This window comes from Ovis aries, chromosome 13 (genome assembly GCF_016772045.2).
Source record: "Ovis aries strain OAR_USU_Benz2616 breed Rambouillet chromosome 13, ARS-UI_Ramb_v3.0, whole genome shotgun sequence".
Lineage (NCBI taxonomy): Eukaryota > Metazoa > Chordata > Mammalia > Artiodactyla > Bovidae > Ovis > Ovis aries.
This window is the reverse complement of record NC_056066.1, coordinates 32,907,131-32,923,568: the sequence shown is the minus strand read 5'-3', so window position 1 is coordinate 32,923,568 and position 16,438 is coordinate 32,907,131. Positions and strand designations below refer to the sequence as shown.

At 39.7% G+C, this 16,438-nt stretch overlaps 1 protein-coding gene across 39 annotated transcripts in view; it reads right to left on the bottom strand.

Moving 5' to 3' along the window:
* Positions 1–10,218: 10,218 nt before the first annotated feature.
* Positions 10,219–16,438, bottom strand: part of ARHGAP12 (Rho GTPase activating protein 12) — a 117,217-nt gene continuing 110,997 nt past the window's right edge. For 35 of the 39 annotated variants that reach the window (XM_060397396.1, XM_060397400.1, XM_060397397.1 and 32 more), the window contains 5 exons: positions 16,195–16,293; positions 13,960–14,037; positions 13,723–13,857; positions 13,380–13,482; positions 10,219–12,614 (listed from right to left, as the gene is read on the bottom strand). In XM_060397396.1, the coding sequence (XP_060253379.1) occupies positions 12,440–12,614; positions 13,380–13,482; positions 13,723–13,857; positions 13,960–14,037; positions 16,195–16,293 (590 nt within the window). In that variant the 3' untranslated portion in view covers positions 10,219–12,439. The remainder of the gene's footprint in view (positions 12,615–13,379; positions 13,483–13,722; positions 13,858–13,959; positions 14,038–16,194; positions 16,294–16,438) is intronic. The other 4 variants (XM_060397416.1, XM_060397401.1, XM_060397415.1 and 1 more) reach the window with 1 other exon arrangement.

The following is a 16,438-nucleotide window of genomic DNA, read 5'->3' as shown; positions in this document are numbered from 1 at the left end:
ATTATACATTTATTAGTAGGATGATTTGAGTAACATCTCTATCCCTCACTAGACAATAAACACCCGGACAGCAGGAAACATATCTGGTAACATTCATCATAATCCCAGCATCTCATACATTGGAAGGACCCGAAACTGTTTTTGAACGAACAGCTTAGAAGACTTGGAGTTTGTCTCAATCTTGCCTCTTGTTCTGTGCCCTTTGTTAGCCACTGATCTTGCTGAAATTTAGTTTTTGTAACAAAGCAACTTGTACCCTTTTAACATTTAAAACTGAGTAGCATCTTTCCTTTACAGTGAAACAAAACGAAAATTGAAAAATAACCAAGAACAAAATTACAATATAGAGTGTCAATTGCAAATAAGATCCTACAGGTCCTGCTGCTTCTCCCATCGAGTGGCTGGGCTCGAGCTATCATTAGGAGAGAATTTTATTTTAAAAGTGCCATCTGAAACTGCAAAAATGTCTGTTAAACATCACAATTCCCAGGGCTCTTAAAAGGACCAAATAAAATCAATGTATGGTACTTCTGACAGTCCAGTGGTGAGGACTCTATACTTCCACTGCAGGGGACATGGGTTCCATAGATGGTGGGGGAACTAAGATCCTGTGTGCCACGAGGTGTAACCAAATATATAGATAGATAGACAGATAGATCCCCTGGAGGAGAGCATGGCAACCGCCTCCAGTACTCTGGCCTGGAGAATCCCATGGACAGAGGAGCCTGGCGGCTACAGTCCGTAGAGTTGCAGAGCTGGACACAACTGAAGAGCATGCACATACACACGCACACACACACACACACACAAATGATCAGGTGCTTACTATAAACCAGGTACTACGCAAGGTGCTTCCAAGACACTCTCATTTAATCCTTGTCCTAGAACTGAAGGTATAATTGTCTGAATTTCACATTTAAAGAAATTGAAGTCCTTAAAAGTTCAAGAAATTTGCTTCAACTCCAGCTGAGAAATACGAGATTGGAACTCAGGTCTCTCTGACCCCAGTGCCCATATTCTCCTGATCTTCCCAGGGTGCACCTCACCCAGCACTACCCTGGAACCGACCAGCTGCTGGCCGTCTAGAATCCAGGAGGGAATGTCGAGGGTCACTGCTTTCTATGTCCTTCCCAAACTCACTAGAAGTTTGGAATGCAGAGTACCGTATACCCTAGTATAAGGGCAGCTGAGCAAGGACCCGGTTCTCCTGGGGAAACCCAGTTCTGCAGAGCATCCCAATTCCGCCACTGTGCCAGCATCTCCCTGACTCCAGTGAAGGGGCCACTTGCCTCATGTCACCAAAATCTGCTTCAGTTCATGTTCCTTACCCTGCCCTCCACTCCCTGGTGTGAGGTTCAAACAGCCCTCAAGTGTCTATAAGATCATGCAGTGAGAGACACTAAAGGAAGCTCTCTTTCAATCTAGAAATGTGTTTTTAAAAGTGATCTTTCAACCTAAGACAAAATCCAGCTTTAAATTTTTGCTCCTGTCTCCAGATCCAAAAGCACTGTTTCCTAAGTGTTTGAATAGAACCACACTTAGTCCACTTTGGAATAGATATACAGTTTCCATTCTGCTCTTTGGAAGGCCTTCCTGTGTTTATGGCAAGCTGTTTTCAATGTCAGTCACAGAAGGAGCAGAAAGACCCTCTGTGTTCAGTGCTCTGTCTGGTGGTGTGTGCAGGTATGTCCTTAAAATAACTCTCGGGAGTAGCGATGAAGAGGGACAGCAAGCGGCTTCCTGGTGGCTCAGTGGATGAAGATCTACCTGCCAATGCAGAAGACACAGGTTCAATCCCTGGTCCAGGAAGATCCCACGTGCCTCGGAGCAACTACACCCACGTACCACAACTTGTGAACCGGTGCTCAAGGCCTGTGAGCTGCAACCACTGAGCCTGTGTGCCACAACTCCTGAAGCCCAACAACAAGAGAAACCACCGCAATAAAGCAGCGCTTTGCTGCTGTTCACTCAGTCTTGTCAGACTCTCTGCCGCCCCATGGACTGCAGCACGCCAGGCTTCCCTGTCCTCACCACCTCCTAGAGCTTGCTCAAACTCAGGTCCATTGAGTTGGTGATGCTATCCAACTAGCTCATCCTCTGTCATCCTCTTCTCCTGCCCTCAATCTTTCCCAGCATCAGGGTCTTTTCCAATGAGTCAGCTTTTCACATCAGGTGGCCAAAGTATTGGAGTTTCAGCTTCAGTACCAGTCCTTCCAATGAATATTCAGGGTTGGTTTCCTTTAAGACTGACTGATCTAAGAGTCTTCTCCAATACCACAGTTCAAAACAATTCTTTGGTGCTCAGCTTTATGGTGCAACTCTCAGATCCATACATGACTACAGGAAAACCCACAGCTTTGACTGTACAGACCTTTGTTGGCAAAGTGATGTCTCTGCTTTTTAATATGCTGTCTAGGTTTGTCATAACTTTTCTTCCAAGGAGCAAGCGTCTTTTAATTTCATGGCTGCAGTCACTGTCCAGGTGATTTTGGAGTCCAAGAAGGTCTGTCACTGTTTCCACATCTATTTGACCTGAACTGATGGGACTGGATGCCATGATCTTCATTTTTTGAATGCTGAGTTTTAAGCCAGCTTTTTCACTCTCCTCTTTTACTTTCATCAAGAGGTTCTTTAGTTCCCCTTTGCTTTCTGCAATAACGGTGATGTCATCTGCACATCTAAGGTTACTGATATTTCTCCCGGCAATCTTGATTCCAGCTTGTGCTTTACCCAGCCTGGCATTTTGCATGATGTTCTTTGCATATAATTTGCACCACAATGACGAGTAGCCCTGGCTCACCACAAATAGAGAAAGCCCACTTGCAACCAAAAATAAATATTAATTGAAAAAAATTAACCAGAAAAAAATAAAACTGAAAAACAAATTTTTTGAAGTGACAACCAGAAGAGGTTCCACTCTTGTTTTCTAGGACCCTAAGATTAATTACTCTAAACAAAATATACCCCCTAAAAAGTCAAAATAGTAAGAGCTTGATAATTGTTTTGAATGTCTAACCAGGTTGTGAGTGGGTAGCTATTTTAAATACTAAGTTTACTTTCTGCAAAGAAACATTTCCAACTCCTACTCGAAGCTCAAGGAAATTAAAACACCACACACACAGACATTCGTCTCATCCGTATTTTCACCAAAGATAATGAACAGAGTAGACAAATCAAGCTGACAGGTAATTTACCATTAACTGTTTGATTTCATCAGTCTAGCCACAATGCATTACGAACCAGGAAAATTAGACAAGTCAAGAGGCCGATAGTATCAGTGTTTAATGTTTATTTTCCATTACCTGGCAGCACAATTATTCTCAGTAAAATATAATCATTCTCTAAGAGAAAAACTTTAAGCAGTTTGGCTAATAAAATTGTACTATTACAATTTCAGGCAGACTCAGCCACTTGGAGAGTCCGTGTGCCTTTTATTGATGACCGCGGTGACAGCTGGAAAACCATGCAGGTTTATCACTCTGTTTAGGTGAAATGAAGGGAAACAGGACATTCTCCACACAAATAACTTCCATACCCACTAAATGAGAGCTGCTTCTCTCTTTCCCTTTTGAATGTCATGCAGAATGTCGTCATTTTTAAACGAGTTGACAGTTCTGTGCAGGTTATCACATCCCAAAGCAACAGAGGACAATATTGTTAAAAACCTTACATCAATATGTGACATAAATAAATGTCACACTTACGCTGGTGCCCTAAGCCCAGGTATAAACTCCTCCAGAAATGATGGCAGGTTCCCCCTGCCTATCAGACTTTTCAGAAATTGAGTTTTCAAAAGTTGTTGAATTGTTTGAGATGAGCTTCACACACAAACATCCCTGTCATAAGGAGAAATTCTTCTTCCCAATGCTCTGTTCTGAAAAAACAGTGAGATGGAATACAACTTTGAAAACAAGTTTAGATTCCTTGCTCTTCACATGTAATTTCAATGTTCCTAATTTTACCATTTGTGGCCCTTATGACCAGCTACCAAACAAAGTAGCTGAGGATCCAAGAAAAGTTTCAAGATAATGTCTTCTTAGAAGCAGAAAGATAATAATTTCAAGAGCAATGCCAAAAGAGGGAAAAGGCAGTTTCTAAGGCTTAATAAGGTCCATCCTAGCTCTGTTTACCACAGATATGCTGAGGGCTGATATGAGAAGGGAGGGAGGAATAATAATAATAATAAAGCTATAGCAAGAGCTTCAGTGTACAGAAAACAGAGCACCTGCAGTGTGGGGACGAATGAAACAAAAGGGAGGAACGTGTCATTTCTCGTTCACCTTCCACTTGCTGGTTCAGCATCCATGAAACACATCACTTCATCGCTGCTCTTGTCTTTACTCCTTTATTCATTTTTCTCCTGGATTACTGGTCTTTTCCTTCTTACCTTCTAACAGATCTTTAAATATTAGGGAGATTAGCCCTTCATCTGTAACAGATTCTGGTAATCATGAAAGAATAGTAAAAGAATATACAGCTAATAGCTATAGTAAGAGAAGTGAAATACTGAAAACTACTAGAGACAAGACAAAAGGAGGGGAAGAAACACCATCCCGTGTTTATGGCTGTGAAGAATTTTTAGGAACTGAGGACAAGAGATCAGATGTTACGAAAAAAGCTGATTATTTCACCAACACGATAACTGAAAACATTAACAACTTTGGCATACTTTCTTCTCATTCTCTGTAACAGTGGCATTAAATTTTCACTTGCAGGGTGTATGTAGTCATTAAGGACTATATACCCTCCTGTTGGTCCTTGCTGAGTCTTATTTCTATGAGCAGTTAAATGTTTAATACACAACTAGTCCTTACACTGATGTTTCTGAGACATTTTGGTAGCCTGAAACTAATCTAAACTTCTGTAATTGATCCTAAAAGATGGGATCATGAGAAGAGTCTTGAATTCTTAAATGCAGATGACAATGTCTGCCTTTTCTACTTCAAAGTTGGATAGAAAAATCCCTTGACTAACTCTTTCCGTGAGAATCTTAAACACATTGCTTCTATTTGCATCTGGTATAATGCGTTAGTTGAAAATTCTGATAATCTAGTAATTTCCTTTACAAGTCACGTGTCATTTCAAACAGATGCCCCAAAGATTTGCTTTTCCTTACAGTCCAGTAATTCCATTAAATGTCTTGATGGTTATATTATACTGATATTAGTTTTATGTTAGCTATATTAATGTTATTTGGTGTGTTCTAATTTCTTTAACTTAAGGAAAGTACTCCTGAAATATTAATGTCTTTTACTTGACCTTGGTTTTCGTATGAACTCCTATTGATTCTGTATTTGACCTTATCTATCTCCACTGTCACTTTTAACATTTTTTTCACATCTTCTAAGGCATTATGTTTTATCTGCTGTTGTTTCTATTTACAATTTCAAAACATTTTCTGTCCTGAGTTCTGTCATCTTAGTTCCTGTAATTCTGATTTGATGTTGTTCTTTCATGTCTAATACTATTCCTTAAAAACCTTGAGTTCATTTTGAAATAAAAGATTACAGTTTTCTTTATGGGCATGTGTTTCTGGAATGCTTCCATTTCCATAGGGATGCTACTATACTAATTCTTTTTCTTCTCATAATTTCATATGAGAGTTGGCTTTGATGCTATTATTTTGCTCATTTTAAGGTAAAAGTAATCTTCCTGAACTTTTGGACTAAGGATTCAAGAAAGGTTCATTACCTTATCAGATTCATTCTGGTGTTGTTTCTGAATTGTGTTAAACATTATGGAAGAGCAGGGGAAGGAGCTGCATGCTGAATTTTGGAGGGGGCTAGCCTGGTAGGCTGCCGTCTATAGGGTCGCACAGAGTCAGACTGAAGAGACTTAGCAGCAGCAGCAGGCTCCTTCAACCAGCAGCTGGCTGAGGAGCAAAAAGCTCAGCAGAATTATCTGAATTCAGTAATCTACACCAATCAACGTATAGCTCAATGTTACCTGCAGTTCAACACCAGCAGCCGCTGAGCTCAGGATGGTCCTGTCTCCCTCCTCCACCATCAAACTCACAGAGGCTGAGTCAGAGAGGAAAAAGCTGCAGACCCCCTCCACCAACCCATGTCCTGAAGAGTGCTGAGCCTGTACCTCACCTTTGACCCTAGATAATAAAGTTATTCACTAAAGAAAAAAAAAAAAAAAAAACCACGGCAGTTTGATTTCTGGGACTTCTTGGCTCCATCTCCCCTGTGCACCCTGATGTAGACAATCTTGTTGATCCACTGTCCCTATCCTGCCCAATTTTGATTCCACTCCCAGCAACCCTTCTTCAATGAGAGGCCTTGCCCTGAAAGGGACCTCTAACAAGTTAGTTTTGAGAATTCCTAGCAGAGAGAGACTCAGCCCCTCCAGTCCTGGTGGTTATACTGCAGTCCTCCTGTCCTCGGGTCTGTCAGATGCTACCCTATGGTCTCTTTCCTGCTCCTCTCACAGACACCGTATCCTTGCAGATCCTGGAGCTGGTGGAGCTTTATCCACAGTCGCTCGTCTTTTGGGGGTTGTGAGGGTATGTTACCTAGTTTTGCTGTTGTCATTATGCTGTTTTATTGTGAGAACTGAAAAACTATGCTGTAACCAGCATCTTCCCAGAATCCTTTCCATGTGTCTTCTTCACACAGGAGGTATGACACGGATTACTCATGTGACTGCTAACAACGTTCTTAAATCCACGATTTTTCTGAAACTTTAGCTAATGTTCCACTCCACATTTTATTGCTTCCCACCATGATGATCCATCTGCTGTTTAAAACCAGGCCTCATCCACTGAAACGATGCTTCATCAAAGCCATCAATATTTCCTGTATTTATCTGACAAACTTGCCTAACTTCAACTCAACAAGTACTCAAATTATATATGTCATTCTCAACTCAATCTACCCAATCCCATAGCAATAAATCTCAGCTCAATCTCAGCAAGCTGGCCTGACCACAACACTAGCAGCTGACTGGAAGGCATATTCATAATTTATAATAAAACTACTGAGACTAACCATTTCAGTTCACCTACTCAGTAAGGGTTTTACGTCAGAACTAAATATACACCAATTGTCATAATACCAATCTCAAAAACATAAACACAAAAGCAGGGACTCTGTTTCGTTCACCAGCATATCCCCAAAGGTTAAAGCTCTGTGTTAACAAAACATATTCATATTTATTAAACAAAGTCAATGAATTTGTTGAATGAATAAATGGGATCTTAGAGACTGTTTAGTGTCTTCCCAATCTCCTATGCAGTGGGAGATGTTTCAGAGCTGCCTGTTATCTGAAAAAATGATTTCATATCATCTGACGCTGGCTTTGTGGAACACTGACGCCAACTGAATATGCTCCAGCTGCTTCCAAGAGTGGTTAGACGGGTAAGAAGGTTCAGCTGTTGGTACTGGCCATGCTCAGAATCAATTTGGCTGATGTAACAGGTCAGGAGGCAGAGCCATAATCAGAGGGCGTCGAAAGGTGCAGCCAGGTGTCAGGAATGACACGTCTGATCCGGTTTCCAACGTGAGTGTTGAATTCAGGGAAACACAGAACTAAAAATACTGGGACCCTGCCATCTATAAAGGGGGGACCACACAGTTGTGCTGGCTTCCACAGAGGCCCTTGATTCAAGTCTACCTGCTCTAGGAAATCTGGATGCCGTGGACACAAGGGCCTCAGGAAGCCCCAGTACAGCCTGTGTGAGCAGCCATTCATCTGACAGTCCAAGGCAAACAGCAACTGCTGAGACAGGCCGCGTGCACAGTCACCAGAATGCACGTAACACATAAAAGAGAAGTTTCAATATGTCCCATAAATAAAGATGAACTTACCTTGAAAACAGATGCCCACAACAGGTAGACAAGCTGTTTCTTCATCAAACAATATGTGAACATGCCAGAATATGCTTTACCTAAATGCATCACAAAGTTTAAACAGAAATAACGTAACTAATTAAAATGTTTCTTCCCTTAGGCTCATCCTTCTGGGCCTCCATAACCTAAAACTGTGACTGTGAGGTCCCAGTAGGTCTGTCCTGCTTGATCCATCGATCAGTTTTACTTAAGTGTTAAGATACCCATTTCTCTTGACCAAATATATAAACAACCTCTCAGAATGTCCAGCAGGAGGCCCTGAACACCAGGCTGAGTCTCCACTAGTCATGACCCTGACCTGACAGCTGTTCTGACTTCTACTTACGCATAGGCCTTGTTGATAGTTCCCACAGCGCCACATCTCCTTCTGATGTCAGTACAGGTTTCATCAACATCACAGGGTTCACAACTTGCAGGTTTCACTGCTACTTGCCCTGTGAGCCACAACAATTAGAACTACCTAGGGAATTCCCTGGCGGTCCAGAGGCTGAGATCCATACTTCCACTTCATGGAGCATGGATTCGATCCCTGGCTAGGGAACTAAGATTCCACATGCCTCAATTAAAAGTTCCCACATGCAGCAACTAAGACCCCTGCAGAGCCAAACAAATTTTTTAAAATATTAAAAGCAAAAACAAGCAAGCAAACAAAACAAAACAAAAAACTACCTAGAAGATCTGGCTCCCGGTTAAAATCTTTACCAAAGGCTGTTCTTCTGAAAACACTGGGAGAGGAAGTAAAATGAAGGGAAGAGCAGGTTGATGAGAAAAATTAAGAAACCAAACTTTTCTGGACTCATATTGTGGTGGTGCATTAAACAGTTACCTTGTTCTCGATGTGCTCTGTTTATGAGTATCATGAAAGTGCTTTTTTGCATTTTGGTGTTGTTTTTTTTTTTTCCTGCAGGAGAAGGGAAGCAATGAAGGAAATGAAAGAATTCATTTAAGTGCCACAGTCACATAAGGCTAATCTGAAAAAAGCTCAATCCAGCTGAATACACTTACAGCCACCCCTGGTCCACAAAATCTCAGTTGAGAAGCCTAATTGAGATTCTTCAGGAGAACTCCCTGCCTTCCGTAGCTACAGAAGGTCTTATTAGCATTCTGGACGTCCTGTTCTCTGCCAAGGCCTAGGGCTGACTTCGCAGTGCCTGGGCTCCGGGCTTGTGAATTTTCAAGAGATTCTAATCACCATCATTGTAAGGCTACTGATCTTGTTTTGCAGCCCCTTTGCCTTTTTCTTTTTTGGTTTCAAACTGAAGTTGCAGGTAACATGATTGTATTAGTTATACTGGAATACCGTTTAAAAACAAAAACAGAAATGATGCCCCACCTCAGGGACTGTAACAAACACGCTGAACTCACTAATTAAAACACCTCAGTCTCAAACTAGGCATGCACTAGCGATTAGACGGCTGGAGTTGAGAGACCAGGAAACTTAATAAAATCTTATTTTCTACCCATTATGGATGCAATATTGGAGTAGTTGACTTTTATAAGACCAATGAGAAGATGATACCCATCATCTGACTATTCTGATTTCTTTCTCACTAAATAGGCATGTTGTAGGTTCCTCTGTGTATTTCTTCTAAATGCTCAAAGATGCTGGAGAGATCAGTGTTGTGAAAAACGGCATGTGTAAACATTTAATCAGAAGCCTCTCTCATGAACTGAGAAAGAAATCTCGGGGCACAATTATAGAATAACCTTTTTTCCCTCTCACTGCTATCTTAATATTTAATATTACAGGTTTATAAAGAACCATGGGATAAAATTAAAATAGTACAAAGGTCTCCAGGTATCTACCACTATTATTAATGATGAGTTTTCATTTGTATGTAAGCAATGACACATTCGGGCTTCCCTGGTGGCTCAATGGCAAAGAATCCATCTGCCAATGTATGACACACGGGTTTGATTCCTGGGTCAGGAAGATCCCAGCAGAAGGAAACGGCAACCCACTCCAGTATTCTTGCCCAGGAAACCCCATGAACAGAGGAGCCTGGCGTGATGCAGTCCACTGGGTGGCAAAACACTGGACAGGACTTAGCAACTGAACAATATACACACACATATACGTGTGTATGCATATATTAACACAACTGTCTATGCCCAAAGTGGCCGAATTATTCCATTTGTGCTTTTCACATAAGAAAAAAAATATCTATAGGTTTGCCTCTACCTAAAAGGTAACACTGCTTTTTTTCTTAATTAACTTTTTCTAAAGTAAAAGGCAAAATTTCTTATGGCAATAAAATTTAAATAGTATTTTGTTGTAGTGAAATAGAACAACATACCTAAATATACTTTTTTCTTTCCATTTCCAACTATTGTTTTTTAAATGACACTCTGAAGGAAAGTCTTATTAGTAAATGAAATTTCACTGACAATTTATTTCAGCCTTTAATATATTTTCTACTAAAAATCAAGCTATCAAGACAGGAAAAATTACTGGTTTTGTTATGACAAAACAAGTGAGAACTTTTAATTCACAGAGGATGAAAACACAAGACATTGATCTCATTGTACATACAATATTACAATAAGCTGATTAGCCGTGGACTATTAAAACATTTAAGACTTCACATACACACGTGTACTTTGAAACAAGAAACACAGGACAATTTTATTCTTTGATATGTTGTAACTACCAAGAGAAAGAACATCACTGATTTGCATCTAATTGTTTTCCTGGCATACAATCACTACACAGGCCAGGCCTAGGGCATACTGTATATGGTTATGGACATCTTTAGGCAAATATAAACATTCTTATCTGGGGGATTTTTCTCCCTGCCCAAACAATCTGCTTTCCCACTGCTGTCAAATAGCTTAGTTTGTTATCAATTTAATAAGATCACAACCACAAACAATACTTTTACCACAAAACTCAGGCGAGAGGTTTTTAGGTCATACAAAAAATATCTGTTCCCAAGAAAGCGAATCTGCAAATTGTAAATGTGATCCTAAGAAAAAGAGTCTTGGTTACTAATCATTCACTTTCAGATACTGATGAAGAAACAGAGTGGAGGGGGTGGGGGCACGGAGGGATGGAGAGGGCACTAGTGAGGTGGGGAGCAGAAAAGGCGTGACATGAGGGAGACGTATTTGCCACAGGAAATGTCAGATTCACTTGATTTTTTTTAAAAATGAGGTATTATAAAAAGTGTGCCAGTAAATGCAAAAACAAAATGAAATTAAAAACCAAAATGCACATTTCCAATGGAAAAAAATCTCTAAACCTCTTATAGTTTTCTTTATTCGGATTAGACATTTCATTTACAGCAGTTAATCTAGAAAAATACATTTTAAAAAAATCTTCAGCAGACCATGCTCTCTGTAACAAAACCTTCCAAACCCTGTTTTATTATACAAACTGATCTACATTAGTCATTAGTAATGTAAAAAGAAATTCGCAGATTTAGCAATGTCGTTTTCGATCTGACTTCTATCTAATTTACATATGGGTTTCCACTATTCATACTGCAGAGTTAGAATTCTGTAATAAATTTTTTCTAATGTATTCTGTACATATTAAATAATCTAAAAGGTTCCTCTTGTAGTGCATTTACCATTTAGCAAGTCTATTCAGCATTTTTCCAGTACCATTTGCATTACAGTGATTTGCTGTAAATGTAATTAAAATCTAAAAGTGCACACAGTTAACCTCCTCAAATAACAGCCTGTTTCTGGAGGAAACCTAATATTCATGGAGAAGAATTACCAGTATCATGATTAGAAACAAAGGGTTAGAATGTACTCTGAGACTATACAACACAATTATATACATAAGCTAAAGGACAGTCTTCAGCCTGAACTTACATCAAAGAAAGTTGGTTTCTCCACAGGGTCATACCAAGAACTCAATATGGCACTAGAGAGAATTAGGATTGTTAGCTACAAGTCAGTGTAGTATAGACAGCCCCAAAATACCCTGAACTGGCTTTATGCTAAATTCAACTCTAGTATATCACAGTGTTTTAAGTACTATTAGTGTGCTGCTGTGTTACACAGTGAAGACAGCCAGCCCTCATCAAGGGATGGTGTCTGGGTTGTAATGAGTCCTAGCACTCAGACTGCCACTGCATGCAGAAACCCTGGAAAAGAAATACACAGGTTTCGAAACAGACATACTTCACTTTGTTTTAAATGCCCAGGAGCGTTTTCAAAATAACTGATTGTAAGCCTTGTTCTATCAAGTAATGAACCTATCAAATCATGAGAAGAAATTCTACATTATCCAGTTTAAGGAGAAAAAAAAATGTATTCTTACCAAATTATCCAGTGTATATGACTGGTTAGAATCACAAGTTTTGATTTTTTTTTTTTAACTGAAATTCAGAGTGTGAAATGCAAACATTCAGGATAAAATTAATTCAAAGGTACACACAGGTTTATCAACTTGCAACAAAGCAGCAAATATGAGGGCTTAACACACCTCTGGACTCTTCCGTTCCCTTCTGATCCCTCAGAAAAGTGCAAAATCAAAGAGTCACTGCTTGGTCCAAACATAAGATACGTCAGGTACAAGGATCTGGAATCTGATGAAATCCAGCTTCTATTCCACAGGTTGTCTTCAGTAACTGTCAGCGTCCAAAGATGGAGTTTATCTCAAGAAGAATTAATTCTACGATCTGATTCTGGTAGACAGTATGGACCGCTATGTTACCAGTCTCCTTCTCTGGCTTGAGCAGAGTGGGACCAAAAACAATCGCTATGCTCTGATAGGTCATTCGGTTTTTTTCTCCATTTTCTATAACTCTAAGAGGAAAATAAAATTGTTAAAAGAGAAAATTTTAAAATGGGGGAAACTCTTCAGTGTTGTTATAAACAGTTTACATTGAGCAAAGAGAAATAATGCTCATTTCCCTAAGGTACATATAAACTACTTAACCAAACAGAATTCAGTCTGAATAATATGGAAAGTTTTCTTTTGGATAAACTTAGGTGACAGGTATAATTGAACACCTGCTACAATTCAGGTAACAATGATTCCCCCACTGAAGTGACGGGGAAATCTCATTAGAGCACAGAGAATAAACTTTGAATTTTACTCATTTTTGCTATTAAAAAAAAATCTCACGCTGTGAACACTTACTTTAGTAAACTGGTCTTCTTCCCATCAGAAGTTTTAAAGTAACTATACGGTAATTTAGACCTAATTACCCCGACTTTAAGGTAACTGAATAGTCCTCACTTAATAACCAATCTCATCTCCATAATAATTAACTTGAGCAACTATTTCTGAACACTCACAATATGCTAGGCATTATATATCAGTAAAAGTTTCACATATAAAATTAACTTTAATGTATTCTTTATACCAAACCATGTTACCTACAAGGAACTGGGGTTCAGAGACATTATCTTTCTTATGTTACAAAAACAGCAGAACAGCACAGCTGGGCTCTGAACCTGGGTCTGGTCGCCTGGCCCCGGGGGTCCCACACCACATATCATACCTGTGCACTTCTCTGACCTTCTTTTTCCCCAATAACTCCTTCTCTCCTGCCGTGAGACTCTTACCTTTTGAGATGTCTGAACAGAATCTGCATTGTGTCCTGATTTGGCTTTGGCAACTGTTTGATCAGGTCCTTCACAGCAGAGACACGCTGTCGTGGTTCTTGTTCTGAAAAAAAGACAACGAATGGAGAGTCTGCAAGAAACTGAAAGCGGTGACAGGGCTTTGGAACTTGGTATTTGGTGTTACGCAGTGACACCTGGTGGTCATATTTAAAATTTCTGGAGTGAAGCGATTCTGAAAAAAATTTGTTTCAAGTAAGACCGAAAGGAATTGCAGTAGCTTAACCTGTATGTACAGAGGGTTTTCATCATCTGTGGGGAAAACTGAGTGCAACTACGTACTTACTAATTGCATTAACAAAATCATTAAAATGATTAAACGTAAAGAGAGGTTCCGGTAATTCTCGAAAAAACATTTTGAGGGCTCCAGTGATGACATGAATATCTTCCCATTTACTATCCTTCAAGTCCAATTTCTCATCTGTAAAACAGAAGGAATAAGAAATTCTTGGAAATTATTTTAAACCAATTCTAACAGTATGAGTGATTCTTCTGTATATAACAACAGGGAATATGACCTCACCGTGATTGACTGCAAACCTCAGCTTCTGGATCACTGCTAGGTTGCCACTAACTCTGTAAATCCCATCAACATCCAGCCCTAAGAGACAAATGACAATAATTCAGATTGAAGTTCTTGTTGGCCTCCTCTACAGATGCTTTCACTTCTTAGAATTCTTATTTATTAACATTTAGCCTAAAATAAAATTTCTCTTTTCCTCTCAACAGCTTTTTATAGCTACTTGGCAGGGAAAGAGGGGTGGAGATTCACTCTGAATTGTTTGGTAAACAGCAACAAATCTACCTTATCATGCAGACTGTGGACCTCACAGAAGTCATCTCAACCTTGAAATACTAACAATTTATGATAAACTTCAGCAAACACTTGAGGATAAATCAAACAGTAAAGAAAGCTGGTAGATAAAATCAGCCTACCCATTTCTTTGTATATCATTTGATAGTATAAATGTACGTATTAAGGCACCCTCTAAAAAATGTTTGTCAAATTATTGCTGTTGTTCAGTTGCTAAGTTGAATCCAACTCTTTATGACCCCATGGACTGCAACAACACATCAGCCTTCCCTGTCCTTCACTGCTGCTGCTGCTGCTAAGTCGCTTCAGTCATGTCCGACTCTGTATGACCCCACAGACAGCAGCCCACCAAGCTCCCCCGTCCCTGGGATTCTCCAGGCAAGAACACTGGAGTGAGTTGCCATTTCCTTCTCCAATGCATGAAAGTGAAAAGTGAAAGTGAAGTCGCTCAGTCATGTCCGACTCTTAGCGACCCCATGGACTGCAGCCCACCAGGCTCCTCCGTTCATGGGATTTTCCAGGCAAAAGTACTGGAGTGGGTTGCCATCCCAGAATTTGCCCAAATTCATGTCCATTGAGTCGGTGATGCTACCTAACCACCTCATCTTCTGCTGCCTTCCTCTTCTACTGCTGCCCTCAACCCTTCCCAGCAATTACAGTCTTTTCCAACAAGTAGCTCTTCGCATCAGGTGGCCAAAGTATTGGAGCTTCAACATTAGTCCCTCCAATGAATATTTAGGGTTGATTTCCTTTAGGACCGACTGGCTTGATCTCCTTGCAGTCCAAAGGACTCAAGAGTCAGTGTTTATAATAAACTTAATATGAAGTGAAGTGTTACTCGCTCAGTCATGTCCTACTGTTTGGGACCCCCATAGATTGACTGTAACCCACGAGGCTCCTCTGTCCATGGAATTCTCCAGGCAAGAATACTGGAGTGGGTAGCCATTCCCTTCTCCAGAGGATCTTCCCAACCCAGGAATCAAACCTGGGTCTCCTGCACTGCAGGCAGATTCTTTACCATCTGAGCCACCAGAGAAGCCCAATAAACTTAATACAAGCCAGCAACTAAAATGATGGTTCTATAAGAAGAACTGATCATTTGAGATAGCTATTAATTTCTGTTATTTATTATGTAAAATAGAATCACTTGAAATTCACACAATGAAATCCCTCAAAGTTCAAATATTCAATAAATGATGATGCACATATTAACATTATCTAATGTGCTTATTATTCATTTAACTTCCAGTAAAGGCAAGGACCATGGCTTCTCTATTGTTAGGCTGATAAAGATCAGACAAGAGATCTGTAAGCAGCAGTAATTACATTTTATGCAAACATTTTTATTACACAAGATTTTTTTGATGACATACTGATGGAAGTTAATGTGACTGCAGTCAAGATACTGTTATTTTAAAAGCTAGTATAAATAACACTAATAAATAACATGCTAAAATTAACCAAAACAGAAATTAATTTAAGTCTTCTTTTACAAGAAATGATATAAAGAGGATTTGTCTATTTGGACACTTTATAGTTGACTTAGCAGTTTTGGAAGGTCATCTCATTTTTATTATAAACAGAGGAAACTTTCTCTTGGTAAGTAAACACCATCTCCAATACTGTCCAATCATTTCTTAATAAACACTGTTTCACAATCACCACTTTCACTTTAAGCAAATGTCAACTCCAAATGGCTTCAAGGAATACCATATCCTTAATCAGCCCTAAGTACTGAACATTCAACAGATGACTGCAAAGGTCTTAGTTTGAAATAGTACAAAAGAGTAAATTTTTCTTTTTTTTTTGCAAAACATGCTTTTCTTGACAACTTACAACTAAAAAGAACTTCTGGTTCCAAAACTTAAAATCAAAAATCCTAGGGGTTTGAATGGCAAAACAGCGGGCTGGTGTGCTTAACACTTAAAAAAAATTTTCTCTTACCATATTGCTCGACATGTTCAATGCATAATTTCACAAATTTTGGCACTGTGCTATTCTCTCTCTGACACAGATTAGAAAGATTGGCTCCAAATACCTGATCTGGAAGAGATTTTAAGAAACAATAGGTCATACAGTGGCTAAACCACTGGGAGCGCAACAGAAGGTGTCCTTGCAAAGGTGCCCTCTCCACGACACACGCCTGTCTCATCTGCACTTTGCTGACTGCTTCCAACTGTACTTCGCC